The following is a 13847-nucleotide window of genomic DNA, read 5'->3' as shown; positions in this document are numbered from 1 at the left end:
TTGTAAAGAAAGGAAACGTAGGGGCCGGCGCTGTGGCATAGCAGATAAAACCGCTGCCTGCAGTGTGGGTGTCCCCATATGGGCGCCGGTTCGAGTCCCAGCTGCTCCACTTCCAATCCAGCTGTCTGCTAATGGCCTTGGAAAGTAGTAGGAGATGGTCCAAGTCCTTGGGGCCCTGTACCCACGTGCGAGACCTGGAAGAAGCTCCTGGCTTCAGATCAGCCCAGCTCCAACCATTGCAGCTATTTGGGGAGTGAACCAGCAGAAGGAAGACCCCCCCCCCCACCTCTTTGTAACTTGGCCTTTCAAATAAGTAAATCTTAAAAAAAGAATAAATTTATTTAGCTACACGGTGGGGGGACAGCCCCGTTGGTTCAGACTCTGGTGAGGACCTCACGGCAGACAGCAAGAACAGGAGGAGGAGATCACCTGGTGAGGCAGAGAGCAACTCAGCGCGCAGGCTCAGGCTTCTAGAACAACTCAAGTCCCTGGCTTGCCTCACTCCGATTCAGGCCCTAATTCCACTTGAGTTGAAATCTGTTGAGGGCCAAGGCTTCTGGGAAAAGCTCTGCTTTCGGGGAAATAGTCGCTTGGTCTCTCCCCTCCCTCAGGACACCATCCTGCCAGCATTCAATGCTCCCAGCTGTTTGCGGCAGGAGGATGGAAATGGCACATTGGATCTCCAATGACGTCATGGATTGTCCCTGCCTCTGAGCTCCCTGGTGGGGGACTTCAAACGTTCGTGGAAAAAACCGAAGTAAAAGACGTTTATTTGGGACACAAAAACGAAATTTGGAATCCATGCGTAGGCATTTTCCATGAATTTTTGGAAGGTCCCCTGCATATAAAATTTCAAAAAAATTTTGTACCAGAAACCCCCTTACCTGTTAATTCCATTTCCTATGAACTTTTCGAAGTCCCTGGTAAAGGTCCCCAGCCAGTCTGATGTCTGTTGCCTTGTGGGCCTGCGGCCAGCCTGGCCACCTGCGGCTGGGACAGCGGCGCCGCCTGCGAGTCAGGACACCCGCCCGCTGTCTGACCCAGGGCCCGTCCTAATGGGAGGTGGGACCATGACTGACGCGGTCTTCCCATGGAATTCCCTTAAGGGAACGAGTGGAAGATGCACCACACTCCTCACCCTAGATTCGGAGCCTGCCACGCCCCTGGACCGAGGAAGGCCAGGGTCAGGGTCTCCTCCCTGCCCCCGATCCTCAGGGCCGCCCCGCCGCCCAGCCCCGAGGTTCCCGCCGGCGCCAGGACGCCCTTGCTTTTCGGATGCCGGTTTGGAGTCACCCTGGCGCCGAGGACGCCGAGCGTCCGGCCGGGTCGCAGAGGCGAGGCCAGGCTGGGCCCGGCCCGGTCAGGCCAGGCGCGCGCAGGCGAGGAGGACCGAGCGCCGGGACCGGAGACAGCCGCGCCCGCCGCGACCCCCGACACCCGGGCACCGCCCCCTCGCAGCTCCGCCCGCCCACCGCGGGGTCAGCGGGAAGTTCCGTGGGGCGGGGGCGGTTGGGGCATAAAGGCTGCGTGCGCTGGCACCGGTAGGCGTCCGGGCGCGGAGGGAGCCAGGCAGGAGGCGGCAGGTGAGCACAGGCCGAGGCAGGGGGAGCCGGCTCTCGGCCAAGGAGACGCGGGGAGGCGGGGCAGTGGCGGTGTTTACAGAAATCGCCTCTGGCCCCCAGCCGGTCAGTGGCGCCGCTGGGCTGTGTCTGCTACGCAGTCCCCCGTGGGCCGCGGACCTCGCCCCTCTGCAGGGTCCTCTCCGAGGGGCCTCTCCAGGCGTCCCTCGCAGCCCCTAAGGCTGCATCCCCTCTCTTTGCGCGCCCCTCCCCTCCGTTCTGCTTTACCTCTGCCCGCTAAAAGTCACTCCCGGTCCACCTCAATCCTCCCAGAATTTACCCCAAATTGATGAAGCCCTTCCTGTTCCCCAGAGCCAGCTTCCAGGGCCTCAGAATCAGTGGTGCCAGCGGCGGCCTCTGCCTGCGAGCGCGTCGGGTCTCCTGGGCTAGCACCAAGGACACAAGGAATCAAGGTAAGGGCTGAGCAGGGACGCGCAAGAAGCCTGTAGGGTCAGGGGCCTTAGTGGGATCCACGGGTTGCAAAGGTTCAGGGGTGGCTTTGAAAGGTCTTCAGGGTGGCCAGAGGGAGAGGCTGGAGTAGGGGAAGGGGTTGGGTGAAGGGAAGGTCACTTAAATGAAACAAGATTAGAGATTTTTTGTTTGTTTAAAGATTTATGTATTTATTTGGAAGGCAGAGTTACAGAGGGAGAGACACACACACACACACACAGATTGTCCATCTGCTGATTCACTCTACCAATATCCAGGAGCTCCATCTGGGTCTCTCAAGTGGGTGACAACTTGGGCCATCCTCGGTTGCCTTCCTAGGCACATTAGCAGGGAGCTGGAGTGGAAGTGGAGCAGCCAGGACTCAAACCAGCGCTCCCATATGGGATGCTGGGTTTGCAGGCAGCAGCAGTAACCCACTGCTCCACAGCCCTGGCCCCAAGCTTAGAGCTCACTTGAAGGCCATGGGTGTGGCCTTGATTTGGAGTGGGAGTATGGGGGGGGAGGGGTGTCAAAGGATCAAGATACAGGCCGGCGCCGTGGCTCAATAGGCTAATCTTCCGCCTAGCTGCGCCAGCACACCAGGTTCTAGTCCCGGTCGGGACACCGGATTCTGTCCCGGTTGCCCCTCTTCCAGGCCAGCTATCTGCTGTGGCCCGGGAGTGCAGTGGAGGATGGCCCAAGTCCTTGGGCCCTGGACCCCATGGGAGACCAGGAGAAGCACCTGGCTCCTGCCATCGGATCAGCGCGGTGCGCTGGCCGCAGCGCACCAGCTGCGGCAGCCATTGGAGGGTGAACCAACGGCAAAGGAAGACCTTTCTCTCTGTCTCTCTCTCTCGCTGTCCACTCTGCCTGTCAAAAAAAAAGGATCAAGATACAGCCTTTCTCTCAGGATGTTGCATAGTGTGTGTGTGTGTGTGTGTGCTGGGTAGCTCTCCTTGACTGTTCGGGGCCAGTGCCCTAGCTGACTGGACTTGTGTTTTAGTGAGCACAGGCCCACTGGAGTGGGGGTTCCCAGGCAGGGGGATGAGGGGCTCTCAGGAAGAGCCAGGGTGGCCTAGACCAGGCAGAGGGTTAGAAGTAGATGGGTAGAGGGAGTTGGGGGCAGAAGGCAGGCCTTGGCAGTGGGTGTTGGGGGAGGAGGGAGAGCTGGGAGGAAGCAGTCAGGGGTTCTCCCAGCTGGTGACTCAGGCTGGTGTCCCAAGGACCCCGGGGGCTGGGGGAGGGTGACAGGACTGTCCTGAGGCCAGAGCTGCCCCTGCATGTCCACTTTTGCATTCCTGTTCTGGCTGGTTTACTTCCTCTCCTTTCACTGTTTTCTCGGCTCCCTCCTTGCCTTGTGTTTCTACAGGGATCAGGGCTCCCCTGTCCCATGCACAGCCCACTCTCAGGGCTTTGGCTGTGACTCATGAGTAAAGCTCCCAAATCCGTGTTTCCAAATGAGCAAGAAGATTGAAAGCAAAATGATGCAGGAGCCAGACACAGTACGGGTGACACCAGAGCTCACTGCTCCCAGCTCTGTCCTGTGTGTCTGTCTGTTTGATCAAGTAAGTCAGGCCTGGGCATCCTCCTGAGGCTCTCAAGCTGGTTGATGAATTACCTTAGAATCTGGATTTACTGCTCGGATGAGGAACAACCTTGAGTAGATTTCTCCCAGGCCTCAAAGTTCCTGAGCATCAAGACGAAAACCAAGAAGCCATTGCTGTGGGGCAGCTGTCTGCAGTGTAGGCATCCCATGTGGGCTGGTTTGAGTCCCAGCTGCTCCACTTCTGACCCAGCTCCCTGCTGATGTGCCTGGGAAGGCAGCAGAAGATGGCCCAAGTGCTTGGGCCCCTGCACTCATGTGGGAGACCCAGAGGAAGCTCCTGGCTCCTGGCTCCGGCTTGGTCCAGCCCTGGCAGTTGTGGCCATTTTGGGAGTGAACCAGCACATGGAAGACCTTTCTCTCTCTCTCTCTCTCTCTGTAATTTTGACTCTCAAATAAATAAATAAATCTTTTTTTTAAAGAAAAGATGGAAACCAAAAGTAGCCCTCCAGGTCTGAGTGCGCCCAGGGCTGTGTAGACACAGTGCTTTCTCCCTCTTCTTTGCATCCAGACCCTGCAGCATGGATGCTCTCTCGGAAGCCAACGGCACCTTTGCCATCCGCCTCTTAAAGGGATTATGTCAAGACAACCCTTCGAACAATGTGTTTTATTCTCCTGTGAGCATCTCCTCTGCCCTGGCCATGGTCCTCTTGGGGGCAAAGGGCAACACCGCGGCCCAGGTGGCCCAGGTAAGCTGGCCCGCTGTGGCCCTCAGTGGGGGCCGGGCTGTGGCTGCTTCGCTCTGTCTCCAGCTTCCTACTCGTACCCGTGAAGGAGGGCAGGCCGGGGGCCTGCACTGTTTTCAGAGGGGTGAGTCTTCCAGGGAGGGGTGCCGAGGGGAAGGAGAGACACGCACCTCCTCCACTGAGGTTTTCTTTGTGTGGGGACAATGTTGCCCCGGTTAGTGACCTGGAGAACGATGTCAAGTTTTTGTCCTGCATTGTCTTTGTATTTAGAAAGTGATACTAAAACTATGTGAAGCCTAAGCTGCCAACATGGCTCTCAGTTTGGGGGCAAAGACTTTGCAGCTGTAACTGCTCGTTGGCAGGGAGGTTGATGCCTGTTTCACGGCCTCTGTGTCCCAGCCTGTGTCCCTCGCCCAATCAGGCCATACATGAACAGAAACACGCACAAGGCCTGTGCTTAATGACACGCCAGACGGTGAAGGCTCATTCCTGCTGTTCTACAGTTGTTCCGTGGCCATCTGGAAGGGATTAGAGAACCAGTCCCTGTCCCTGGCTTGACGGGGTGTGCAGGAGTCCTAGAAGAATCCGACAACATGTGTGTCATGTCTGAGCACCTGCCTCGTGGGAGGGTGGCTTCTTGTTTCACAATGACTTTCTCTTCCCTTGATGAGCCTTTACTGCAAGCTTACTCATTATAATCATTTCCGTCTCATCACCGAGGGTGTGAGGTTTGAAGACTCTTTATAGCCTAGTGTTGCATTCTTAAAAAAATATTATTAGTCTCTTGAGGGTACAATCTTAATAACTATGTTTTAGTCTTATTAATCACATTACACATTTCAGAGCCTTACTTCCTTTTGGAGATACATGTTGTGGTTGTATTTCTGCCCATTTTTCTTTGCATTTTTAGTGCCTTTAACTATGTATTTTTTGGGATATGTTTTAGAGGCCAGTTTTCCTCTGTGGAAGGCGTGCTCTTTGTGGGGTGCGGGACTTAGGAGCCCCTTCTCTGGGCCTCTCTCGCCCTTGTTCTCTCCACTCCTACCCCACTCCCAAGAGTGTCACTCCTCCAGCATGCAATAAATGGTCAATTAAAATAAAAATAGTCTCCTCTCAAGGGATACTTTTATGGAACGTAACAGACCCAAGAGCAAGGAGGTCATTTTTAATGATTTTTCTCTACAGGTGCTTTCTTTGACCACAGAGAAAGATGTGCACCAGGGCTTCCAGGCACTTCTCACCGACATGAACAGGCCAGGCATGCAGTACCTGCTTAGAACAGCCAACAGGCTCTTTGGAGAGAAGACTTGTGAATTCCTTTCTGTAAGTCCAATCAGTAGAACTGTAACACTTGTATTCAAAATACCTGGTCACGTAGAGCCTGGGAGAAACACCTTAGAGAACTTGGGAAACGTCTCGTGAACTTTTTTTCTTTTTTAAGGATGACAGTTTCATAATTGCACCTTGCCTTATTTAAAATTTGACTCTGTAAAATTGCTATATTCATCTCTGCTAGTTGGAGGCTCAGTCCTTACCTAGTTGCAACCTCTGATATTTTCACACATGCTAGACTAGGATGGGACCACTTTTAGGAAATGCATATGCTCTTTTTAACTAAAAAGTGAATGTAAGATCAGAATTTTTGGCAGCTTGCTGGCATCTCATTTAGCCAGGCGGCCTCACTGGATGCTTTTCTCTCCAAAGACGTTTAAGGAAGCCTGCGTTCAGTTCTACCACGCTGAGCTGGAGCAACTTTCTTTTGCCAGAGCTGCAGAGAAATCCAGGAACCATATAAACACCTGGGTCTCCAAGAAGACAGAAGGTCAGAAGGATGTGTTGCTGCACCCTGCTCCCATCCCTCCCTCCTTCCTCTCCTCCCCCTCTTCCTCCTCTGATTTCACTGCTGTTTCCTGTGGTCGACCTTGTGTTATCAGTTGAGCTTCAGTGGATTCATAAAGGTTCCTAGCACATGTTCAGGGTTCCAACAGAATTTTGTGTATTCTCCTAGGACTAGAATGCCTGCTGCAGACATCAAAAGGAAACTCTTAGGTTGGATTTCCAGCTTAGTAACTTCTAATAAAACATCCTTTCACTGGCCTGTAATGTGCACCAGTCAGTGACCCCACCACGTCTGTGAGGGAGATTGGTGGACAGCTCTTCCCTGAGCCATGCACTTGGGCTGCTTCTCCCAGATTCCCCGAGGTCTCCATCGCCACTGTTTTCACAAGTTACAGTGACTTCTGCTTCCTTTGTGCCTTCCATTCACGCGCCTATAATTAGACTTGATAAGCCTAGAGTTGATTGGCCAACTCCAGGCCCTCTCTCAGGGCTGATCATTTCCAAAGACTGAAAAGAGCTCCACTTGGGGTTCTTTTTGATTTCGGAGAGTGACCTATTCTGTGTTTTTTTTTTTGGACAGGCAGAGTGGACAGTAGAGGGAGACAGAGAGAAAGGTCTTCCTTTTTGCTGTTGGTTCACCCTCCAATGGCCGCCGCGGTAGGCACGCTGCGGCCGGCACACCGCGCTGTTCCGATGGCAGGAGCCAGGTGCTTCTCCTGGTCTCCCATGGGGTCCAGGGCCCAAGGACTTGGGCCATCCTCCACTGCACTCCCTGGCCACAGCAGAGAGCTGGCCTGGAAGAGGGGCAACCGGGACAGGATCGGTGCCCCGACCGGGACTAGAACCTGGTGTGCCGGCGCCGCAAGGCAGAGGATTAGCCTGTTAAGCCACGGCGCCGGCTGAGAGTGACCTATTCTAACACTGACCCCAAGACCAATCATCGTCTGATGTTTGAAGCATTCAGATGTCTCTGTACTTATTACCCCTAGTACAAAAGGAACACTCCTATTGCTGTTAACCAATGAGACAGTGAAGGATACATATTTCTTACAGAAGTAATAGTTCTCCTCATTCCTTCTTGGAATCGAACCCTTATGCCCCATCGAGGCAGTGAATTAGCAGGGATGCTCTTTGATCACAGAAAAGGTACCACTTGATACCTGAGGGAGGGAGGGAGGGAGGGAGGGAATCTTGTCACTTGCCACGCTGTCTTCTCCAGGGATGCCTTGGGCATTGTTTGGAGAATCCAGTAGTTATGTCTGCCAGGTGCCCCTCATGTGCCCACTGCCAGCTCTTTCTCCTAGCAGCCAGTTCATCCCAGGTCCCTCTGGTTTTCCATGTGTAGGTGGAGAATGTTAGAACTGGGTGTGATGGCGGAGTGTGAGATCAGACACTCCATCTAACCATAGGAAGTAACTGTGGCCCCTCCAGCCCGACTTCCATGTCCTGTTCTCTGACCTGCTATAGTGTTCCCGCTTTTTTGCTGGAGGACTTAGAAGTCCCTCGGCATCCTCAACTTGGTGGATTTCCGGAGGTGTCGGTAACAAAGAATACCACTCACAGGTGTTGTTTCTCGATTCTGTAAGTAATAATCCAGTCTCAGCACATTTGGAAAACTAATGTTCAAGCTATTTTGTTGATATCCATCTTATTTGAAAGGTAGACAAAAAGAGAGGGAAGAGAAAGAGATCATTCATCTACTGGTTTACTCCCCAAATGTGGTCAGCAGCCAAGACTGGGCCAGGCTAAAGCCTAGAACTCAATCCAGGTCTCTCTCATGGGTGGCAGGGGCACAAGTACTTGAGCCATCACCTGCTTCCCCCAGCGTGGGCTAGCAGGAATCTAGATTGGAAAGCAGAGCTTGCATTAAAAGCCAGACACTCCCCTATGAGATGCAGGAATCCATGTACTTTACCCAATGGTCGTTTGAAACATCCCCGGAAACAGAATGTTTGGTTCTTGATGAATACTTTAGGATCTGCTAGTACCTCAGGCTCAGTCCTACCTAGCTGCAAGCTCTCGTAGTTTATCCATCATACATCTATAAAAGGCAGCTAAATGTGGTGTCTGCTTTTCCCAACAGGTAAAATTAATGAGCTGTTGCCAGCAAATTCCATTAATGCCCAAACCAAGCTGGTTCTCGTCAATGCCATCTACTTCAAAGGAAGATGGGACAAGCAGTTTTATAAAAACTGCACAAAGGAAATGCCTTTTAAGATCAACCAGGTAGGAAGAAGCTTGACAAAAGAAATTATGCTAGTTTGATGAAGAAATTAATGGAAAAGCTTGACTTTGTAAGAGCATAGATGACTGGGTTAAAAATAATAGAAACAGTATATTTCTCAATGGATTTACAGATTCAGGAGGAGAAAGTTAAAGAAATAAAAATATTTGCTGCCTCTAATTGTGCACGTTTTATTACTGCTCTACTGTCTCAGAGTTTTCATACCTCCCTTGAGAGCACCTAATCCTGAAAAATGAAGGTTTTCCTTAAAAATTGTTCCCTTAGAATATGAGAATTGGGACAATTGGGTTAAAATGAATGAAAATATATGTGGGTATATATAGATGATCCTCCACTTAAAATGGTTTGACTTAATGATTTTTGGATTTTATGATAGGTTTAGAAGGCTATAACTCCCTTGTCAATGAAGGAACCTCTGTATTTTTGTTGCCAGGCTGCTTTCTGGGATGGTGTATCTGTTTATACTCCAATAACACTGTTGGGAAACTGTTTCATCCTCCTTTATTAAGTTTTTTTTCTAATTTAATAGAAAAATTCTCTACATAATTTCATGTGATCATATTGTTTGCTTAGATAAATTGTCTGAGCATGCTTTAAATGAGGAAAATCTGACTTCCTCTGGAAATGCCAGGTACCACATTTTAAAAAACATTATTTATGTATTTATTTGAGACGCACAGAGTTCCCATCCATTGGTTCACTCCTCATGTACCTCCAACAGCTGGAGCTGGACCAGACCAAAACTGAGAGCCAGGAACTCTCAGGTTATTGAGTAATAAATAACCCAATCACTTGAGCCATCACCACAGTGTCCTAGGGTTTGCATCAGCAGGAAGCTGGAGTCAGGAGCCAGACCAGGTATTGAATGCAGGTATTCAGATATGGGATATGGTGTCTTAACCACTAGGCTAAACACCTTTGCCCAGAAGGAATTGATTTTGTTTTGGTGAATAGAGTGTCTTTGCACGGTTGCCTGCTTTCATTTGATGACTTATGATGAAAAGATGGAGCTGCTTGACATTCTGTAAGTGCTAACTAGAGCACAACTAAAGGTTACTTCCAAATGAAAGTAAAAGAAAAGGTTATTCTGGTACAAAAGAATTTTAAAAATCCACTTACAGTTTTTTCGTAAGTCACATTTCCCATGAAATTTTTGAATACCCCTTGCTTACATGGGTTTCAGATTTTTTTTCCACAACAAAATGAACATCTTTTAATTTGATTGTCCATGAACTTTTCAAAGTTGCCTTTGGTGCTGAAAAACTCCTGGCATCCGCTGCAGTTCACTAGAAACTTTTCCTTGCCTCTTTCAGTAACGTGTTTTAAAATTCCACACTCCTCTGTTCATTTCCACCAGAAGGAGCAAAGGCCAGTGCAGATGATGTATCAGGAGTCCAAGTTTAAAATGTCCTACGTGAGCGAGGTGCAGGCACAGGTGCTGGAGCTGCCCTACGAGCAGGAGGAGCTGAGCATGATCATTCTGCTCCCAGACAGCGGCGTGGATCTCAGCACGGTGAGCTGGGAGGGCTTGAGGGTCTTCCCGCACTAAATTTCCACTGGAGAAGTCCAGTGACATCCTCCATGTGTGTCATCTTCTGTGTTCCTTCTTACTAGGGCAGCACTCTAGTATTGCTTTCACATTTGCATTTGCCTTTCAAGTCAGTGGCAAAGCACAGTTTGCAGGTACTTAGTTTTGGGATTTCTCTCTTCTCTGGGTGGCCTTGCCAAGTGACTCAACACATCTTGGTCTCAGTTTTCTCAGAGCTAGAATGGGACTGATGATAAGGTCTACTTGATAGGGTTATTTAAGAGAAAGAAATGGTGATAATTCAAGGAAAAAGGCTTAGTACATTGACAAATGTCATACCACTATATATGTGAGCCATTATTACCATAATCATTGTGTTTAGTATCATGTTTTTAAAAAATCTAAGAACGAGGGGTCGGCGCTGTGGCATGGTGGGTTAAGCTGCTGTCTGCAGTGCTGGCATCCTATAGGTTTGAGTCCTAGCTGCTTCATTTCCAATCCAGTACCCTGCTAATGGCCTGAGAAAGCAGCAGAGGATGGCCCCAGTGCTAGGGCCCCTGTACCCACATGGGAGATCTGGAAGAAGCTCCTAGCTCCTTGCTTCGGCCTGACCTAGCTCCAGCCATTGTGGCCATTTGGAGAGTGAGCCAGTGGATGGAAGAACTCTCTGTCTGTCTCTCTCTCTCTTTTTTCTCTCTCTTCTCTCTGTAACTTTGACTTTCAAACAAATGAATTAAAAAAAAATCTAAGGAGGAGAGAATGGTGGTGGCCAGGAAGGAATGGAGTTCATTGCTCAGAGAAGGGAGCAGAGACAGCCCAACCTGGTGCATCCCAGCCCTGCTTGCCTCATGTCAGCACTGGTGCCTAGGTCAAGTCAACCCTCACCTGAATGGCCAGCAATGAGGAGCTCTTGACCCGAGGGCTCTGTCCACCTCCCTGTGACTCCAGAAATCACACGTAACACCAATGCAGGGCAGATTTCCCTTATGGGGTGGCTTGTATTGAGAGCCCATTCTTTCTTACCAGCAATGGTTTGTTGTCCTCAAAACTAAGCATTGTTAAAAACAGAACATCGTCCATATGATCATGTATACTTGTCAGAATAAAAGGTGTCTCGGAAGCTGTTGGGTAGAGAGAAGACAGCCCAGTCTTCCTGCCTCCAGGCTGCCTGGTAAGGAAGTCGTGTATGGAATAGCACAAGGGGTACATGACAAGTCAGAGAGCTCACAAGCTTCCTGGCAGATGAAGGGGCTTCTATGCAATGTGACTAATCAACACACATCAGCAAGCAGAAAGGGACTGCTTGCCTATGGGAGTGCGTGCACCTGGAGATACCCACTGATGTCTGAATCCTTAAGTCTAATTTGGGTCTTTCAGGTGGAGAAGAATCTCACTTTTGAGAAATTCACAGCCTGGACCAAGCCAGAATGTATGAAGAGAACCAAAGTTGAAGTTTTCCTGCCGAGGTTTAAACTGCAAGAGGATTACGACATGGAATCGGTGCTTCAGCAGTTGGGAATGGTCGATATCTTCCAACAGGGCAAGTCCAACTTGTCAGCCATGTCAGCTGAAAGAGACCTGTGTCTGTCCAAGTTTGTGCACAAGAGTTTTGTGGAGGTGAATGAAGAAGCCACAGAGGCCGCCGCGGCAACTTCAGCCATTACGGTTCTGGCAGGTCGCGTGGAATCTCCACCCGTGTTCTGTGCTGACCACCCCTTCCTTTTTTTCATCAGGCATAACAGAACCAAAAGCCTCCTGTTCTGTGGCAGGTTCTCTTCTCCATAGGAGTGCACTTCTGTGCCCGTGAGAATGTTCCTCTTTCTGTGTCTCCATGTTCCCCTCTACGTCTCCACGTGCAAAGATGTGGACAGATTCTTCATTCTTCTGAACCATTTCTTGGTGCTGCATAGTCAGCTCTCCCCACTCACTTACCACTACTTAAGCAATATCCTACGACACCAGGCCATAGGGTTTCCTGTATTTAGGATGTAGTTCAAATTCCATAGAATGGTATGCAAAGTTTTCCTAGAGGTCTTCAAATGCATTCCCCGTTCCTTGCATGTGCAACTCATTCTCATCACATTGTACTTTCTTGGCATCTCAAATCTGTCACAAACTTCCCGTAATCTGACTGTCTCAATGGCAGTAGATGTTGCTAGATATTATTGCTACTATTTATAGTTTCCTGTTGCATTGACTTTTAAAAATTTTTTTTTGATGCATTTTTTTTTTTTTTACATTCATCAGTCACCCAGTATATGCCAAACATTGCATTAAGTGCTGGGACCTGAAAACACCTTGTTGTCCTTTGAAATCTGTGCCCAATTTATGTAGCTTTTATGACAGCCAGATTTGATTATTTGATGCCTTTAAACTTATCTTGTGATCCTCTTATAAGGATATCACCTTTTTTTTTTTTTTTTTTTTTTTTTTTTTTTTTTTTTTTTTTGACAGAGTGGATAGTGAGAGGGAGAGAGACAGAGAAAAAGGTCTTCCTTTTTGCCATTGGTTCACCCTCCAATGGCTGCTGCGGCCGGCTCATCGCGCTGATCCGAAGCCAGGAGCCAGGTGCTTCTCCTGGTCTCCCATGCGGGTGCAGGGCCCAAGGACTTGGGCCATCCTCCACTGCCTTCCCGGGCCATAGCAGAGAGCTGGCCTGGAAGAGGGGCAACCGGGATAGAATCCGGCGCCCCAACCGGGACTAGAACCCGGTGTGCCAGCGCCGCAAGGTGGAGGATTAGCCTGTTAAGCCACGGTGCCGGCCTCACCTTTCTTCATGTTGTAGTATCTCCCCACTTCCAGTTTTAACAGTAAAAATTCTATTCAGTGCATCGATTTCATTTCAAAGGCCATGCAGAATTTTTCCTTTTGTCCATAGCCAGCTGTACATCTTTCACCTTTCACTACGCACTGAGGGCACTGCTCTCATGATAATCATGTTTTTAATCTCCCTGGGTAATGCTTAAGTTCAACTACACTTTAAGCTCATTGAGGATTGACATTCATCTTACATATCAGTGTGGCACTTATAGTGCAATAATAAGTAATTGGATTATATATGAGTGCTATAACTTTAAATTATGGCATATAACCAACTTGATTGTGGATTTTTGTGAATTTTTTTAGTGAGGTAACATTCATATAACATAAAATTAACCATTGTAAAGGACACAGTTCAGTTCTCCCTCCCCGCCCCCCCAGTTTTCCTAATGCCAAAAGGAAACTCTGTATCCATTAAATAATCACTCCTCAGTTCTCCCCCCTTCAGCCCCTTGTAACCAGCAATCTGTTTTCTCTATGGATTAACCTATAATGGAAATTTCATATAAATTGAAATATATAATATATGACCTTTTATGTCTGGCTCCTTTCACTTAATGTAATATTTTCAGTGCTCATTCATGCTATAATATGTATCAGTCCTTACTCCTATTTGTGACCAAATGCTATTCCACTGTATAGATATAACATAGCACAATTTATCCACTCATCCATTGGTAGACAATTTATTGTTTCCCCCTTCTGGCTGTTTGTGGCTAGTGCTGCTCTGAACATGCATATACATGTTTTGTTTGAATACCTGTTTCCCATTCTTCTGGGTGTACCCCTACATATGGAATTGCTGAGCCAGACGGAAGTCCTTTGTTACAGTGACTAAACCGTGTAACATTCCCACCAGCAATGGGTTTACCTTCCAGTTTCTCTACACCTCAGCAACACTTGTTATTTTCTTTTTTCAAACTATCGTCATCTGGGTGGATATGAGGTGATACTTCATTGTGTTTTTGATCTGCTTGTCTCAACAGAAAGAAATCTGAGAATCTTTTCGTGTGCTTGTTGGCCATTTCCATATCTTTGGAGAAATCTCAAGCTTTTTGCCCATTTGAAAAAAAAAATT

General features: G+C 48.9%; 1 protein-coding gene across 2 annotated transcripts; it reads left to right on the top strand.

Annotated features, from left to right (window-relative positions):
* Window positions 1–1508: 1508 nt before the first annotated feature.
* Window positions 1509–13429, top strand: SERPINB9 (serpin family B member 9). Of its 2 annotated transcripts, XM_062183911.1 has the most exons (8): window positions 1509–1583; window positions 1932–2032; window positions 4163–4340; window positions 5523–5660; window positions 6042–6159; window positions 8260–8402; window positions 9779–9934; window positions 11327–13429. In XM_062183911.1, the coding sequence occupies exons 3-8, from the start codon at window positions 4173–4175 to the stop codon at window positions 11732–11734; spliced, it is 1131 nt and encodes a 376-aa protein (XP_062039895.1). In that variant the 5' UTR covers window positions 1509–1583; window positions 1932–2032; window positions 4163–4172; the 3' UTR covers window positions 11735–13429. The 2 variants fall into 2 exon arrangements, with proteins under 2 accessions (XP_062039895.1, XP_062039902.1); XM_062183918.1 differs by lacking the exon at window positions 1509–1583 and having other exon boundaries at window positions 1731–2032.
* Window positions 13430–13847: the final 418 nt, after the last annotated feature.

The sequence above is a fragment of the Lepus europaeus genome, chromosome 3 (assembly GCF_033115175.1).
Source record: "Lepus europaeus isolate LE1 chromosome 3, mLepTim1.pri, whole genome shotgun sequence".
In the NCBI taxonomy this organism is placed as follows: Eukaryota; Metazoa; Chordata; class Mammalia; order Lagomorpha; family Leporidae; genus Lepus; species Lepus europaeus.
This window is presented reverse-complemented; position numbering and strand designations above follow the sequence as displayed.

Coding starts and splice junctions, on each gene's coding strand:
- SERPINB9 (XM_062183911.1), top strand. CDS start 4,173: ATGGATGCTCTCTCGGAAGCCAACGGCACCTTTGCCATCCGCCTCTTA. Junction 5,661..6,041: donor AGACTTGTGAATTCCTTTCT/GTAAGTCCAATC, acceptor TTCTCTCCAAAG/ACGTTTAAGGAAGCCTGCGT. Junction 6,160..8,259: donor GGTCTCCAAGAAGACAGAAG/GTCAGAAGGATG, acceptor TTTTCCCAACAG/GTAAAATTAATGAGCTGTTG.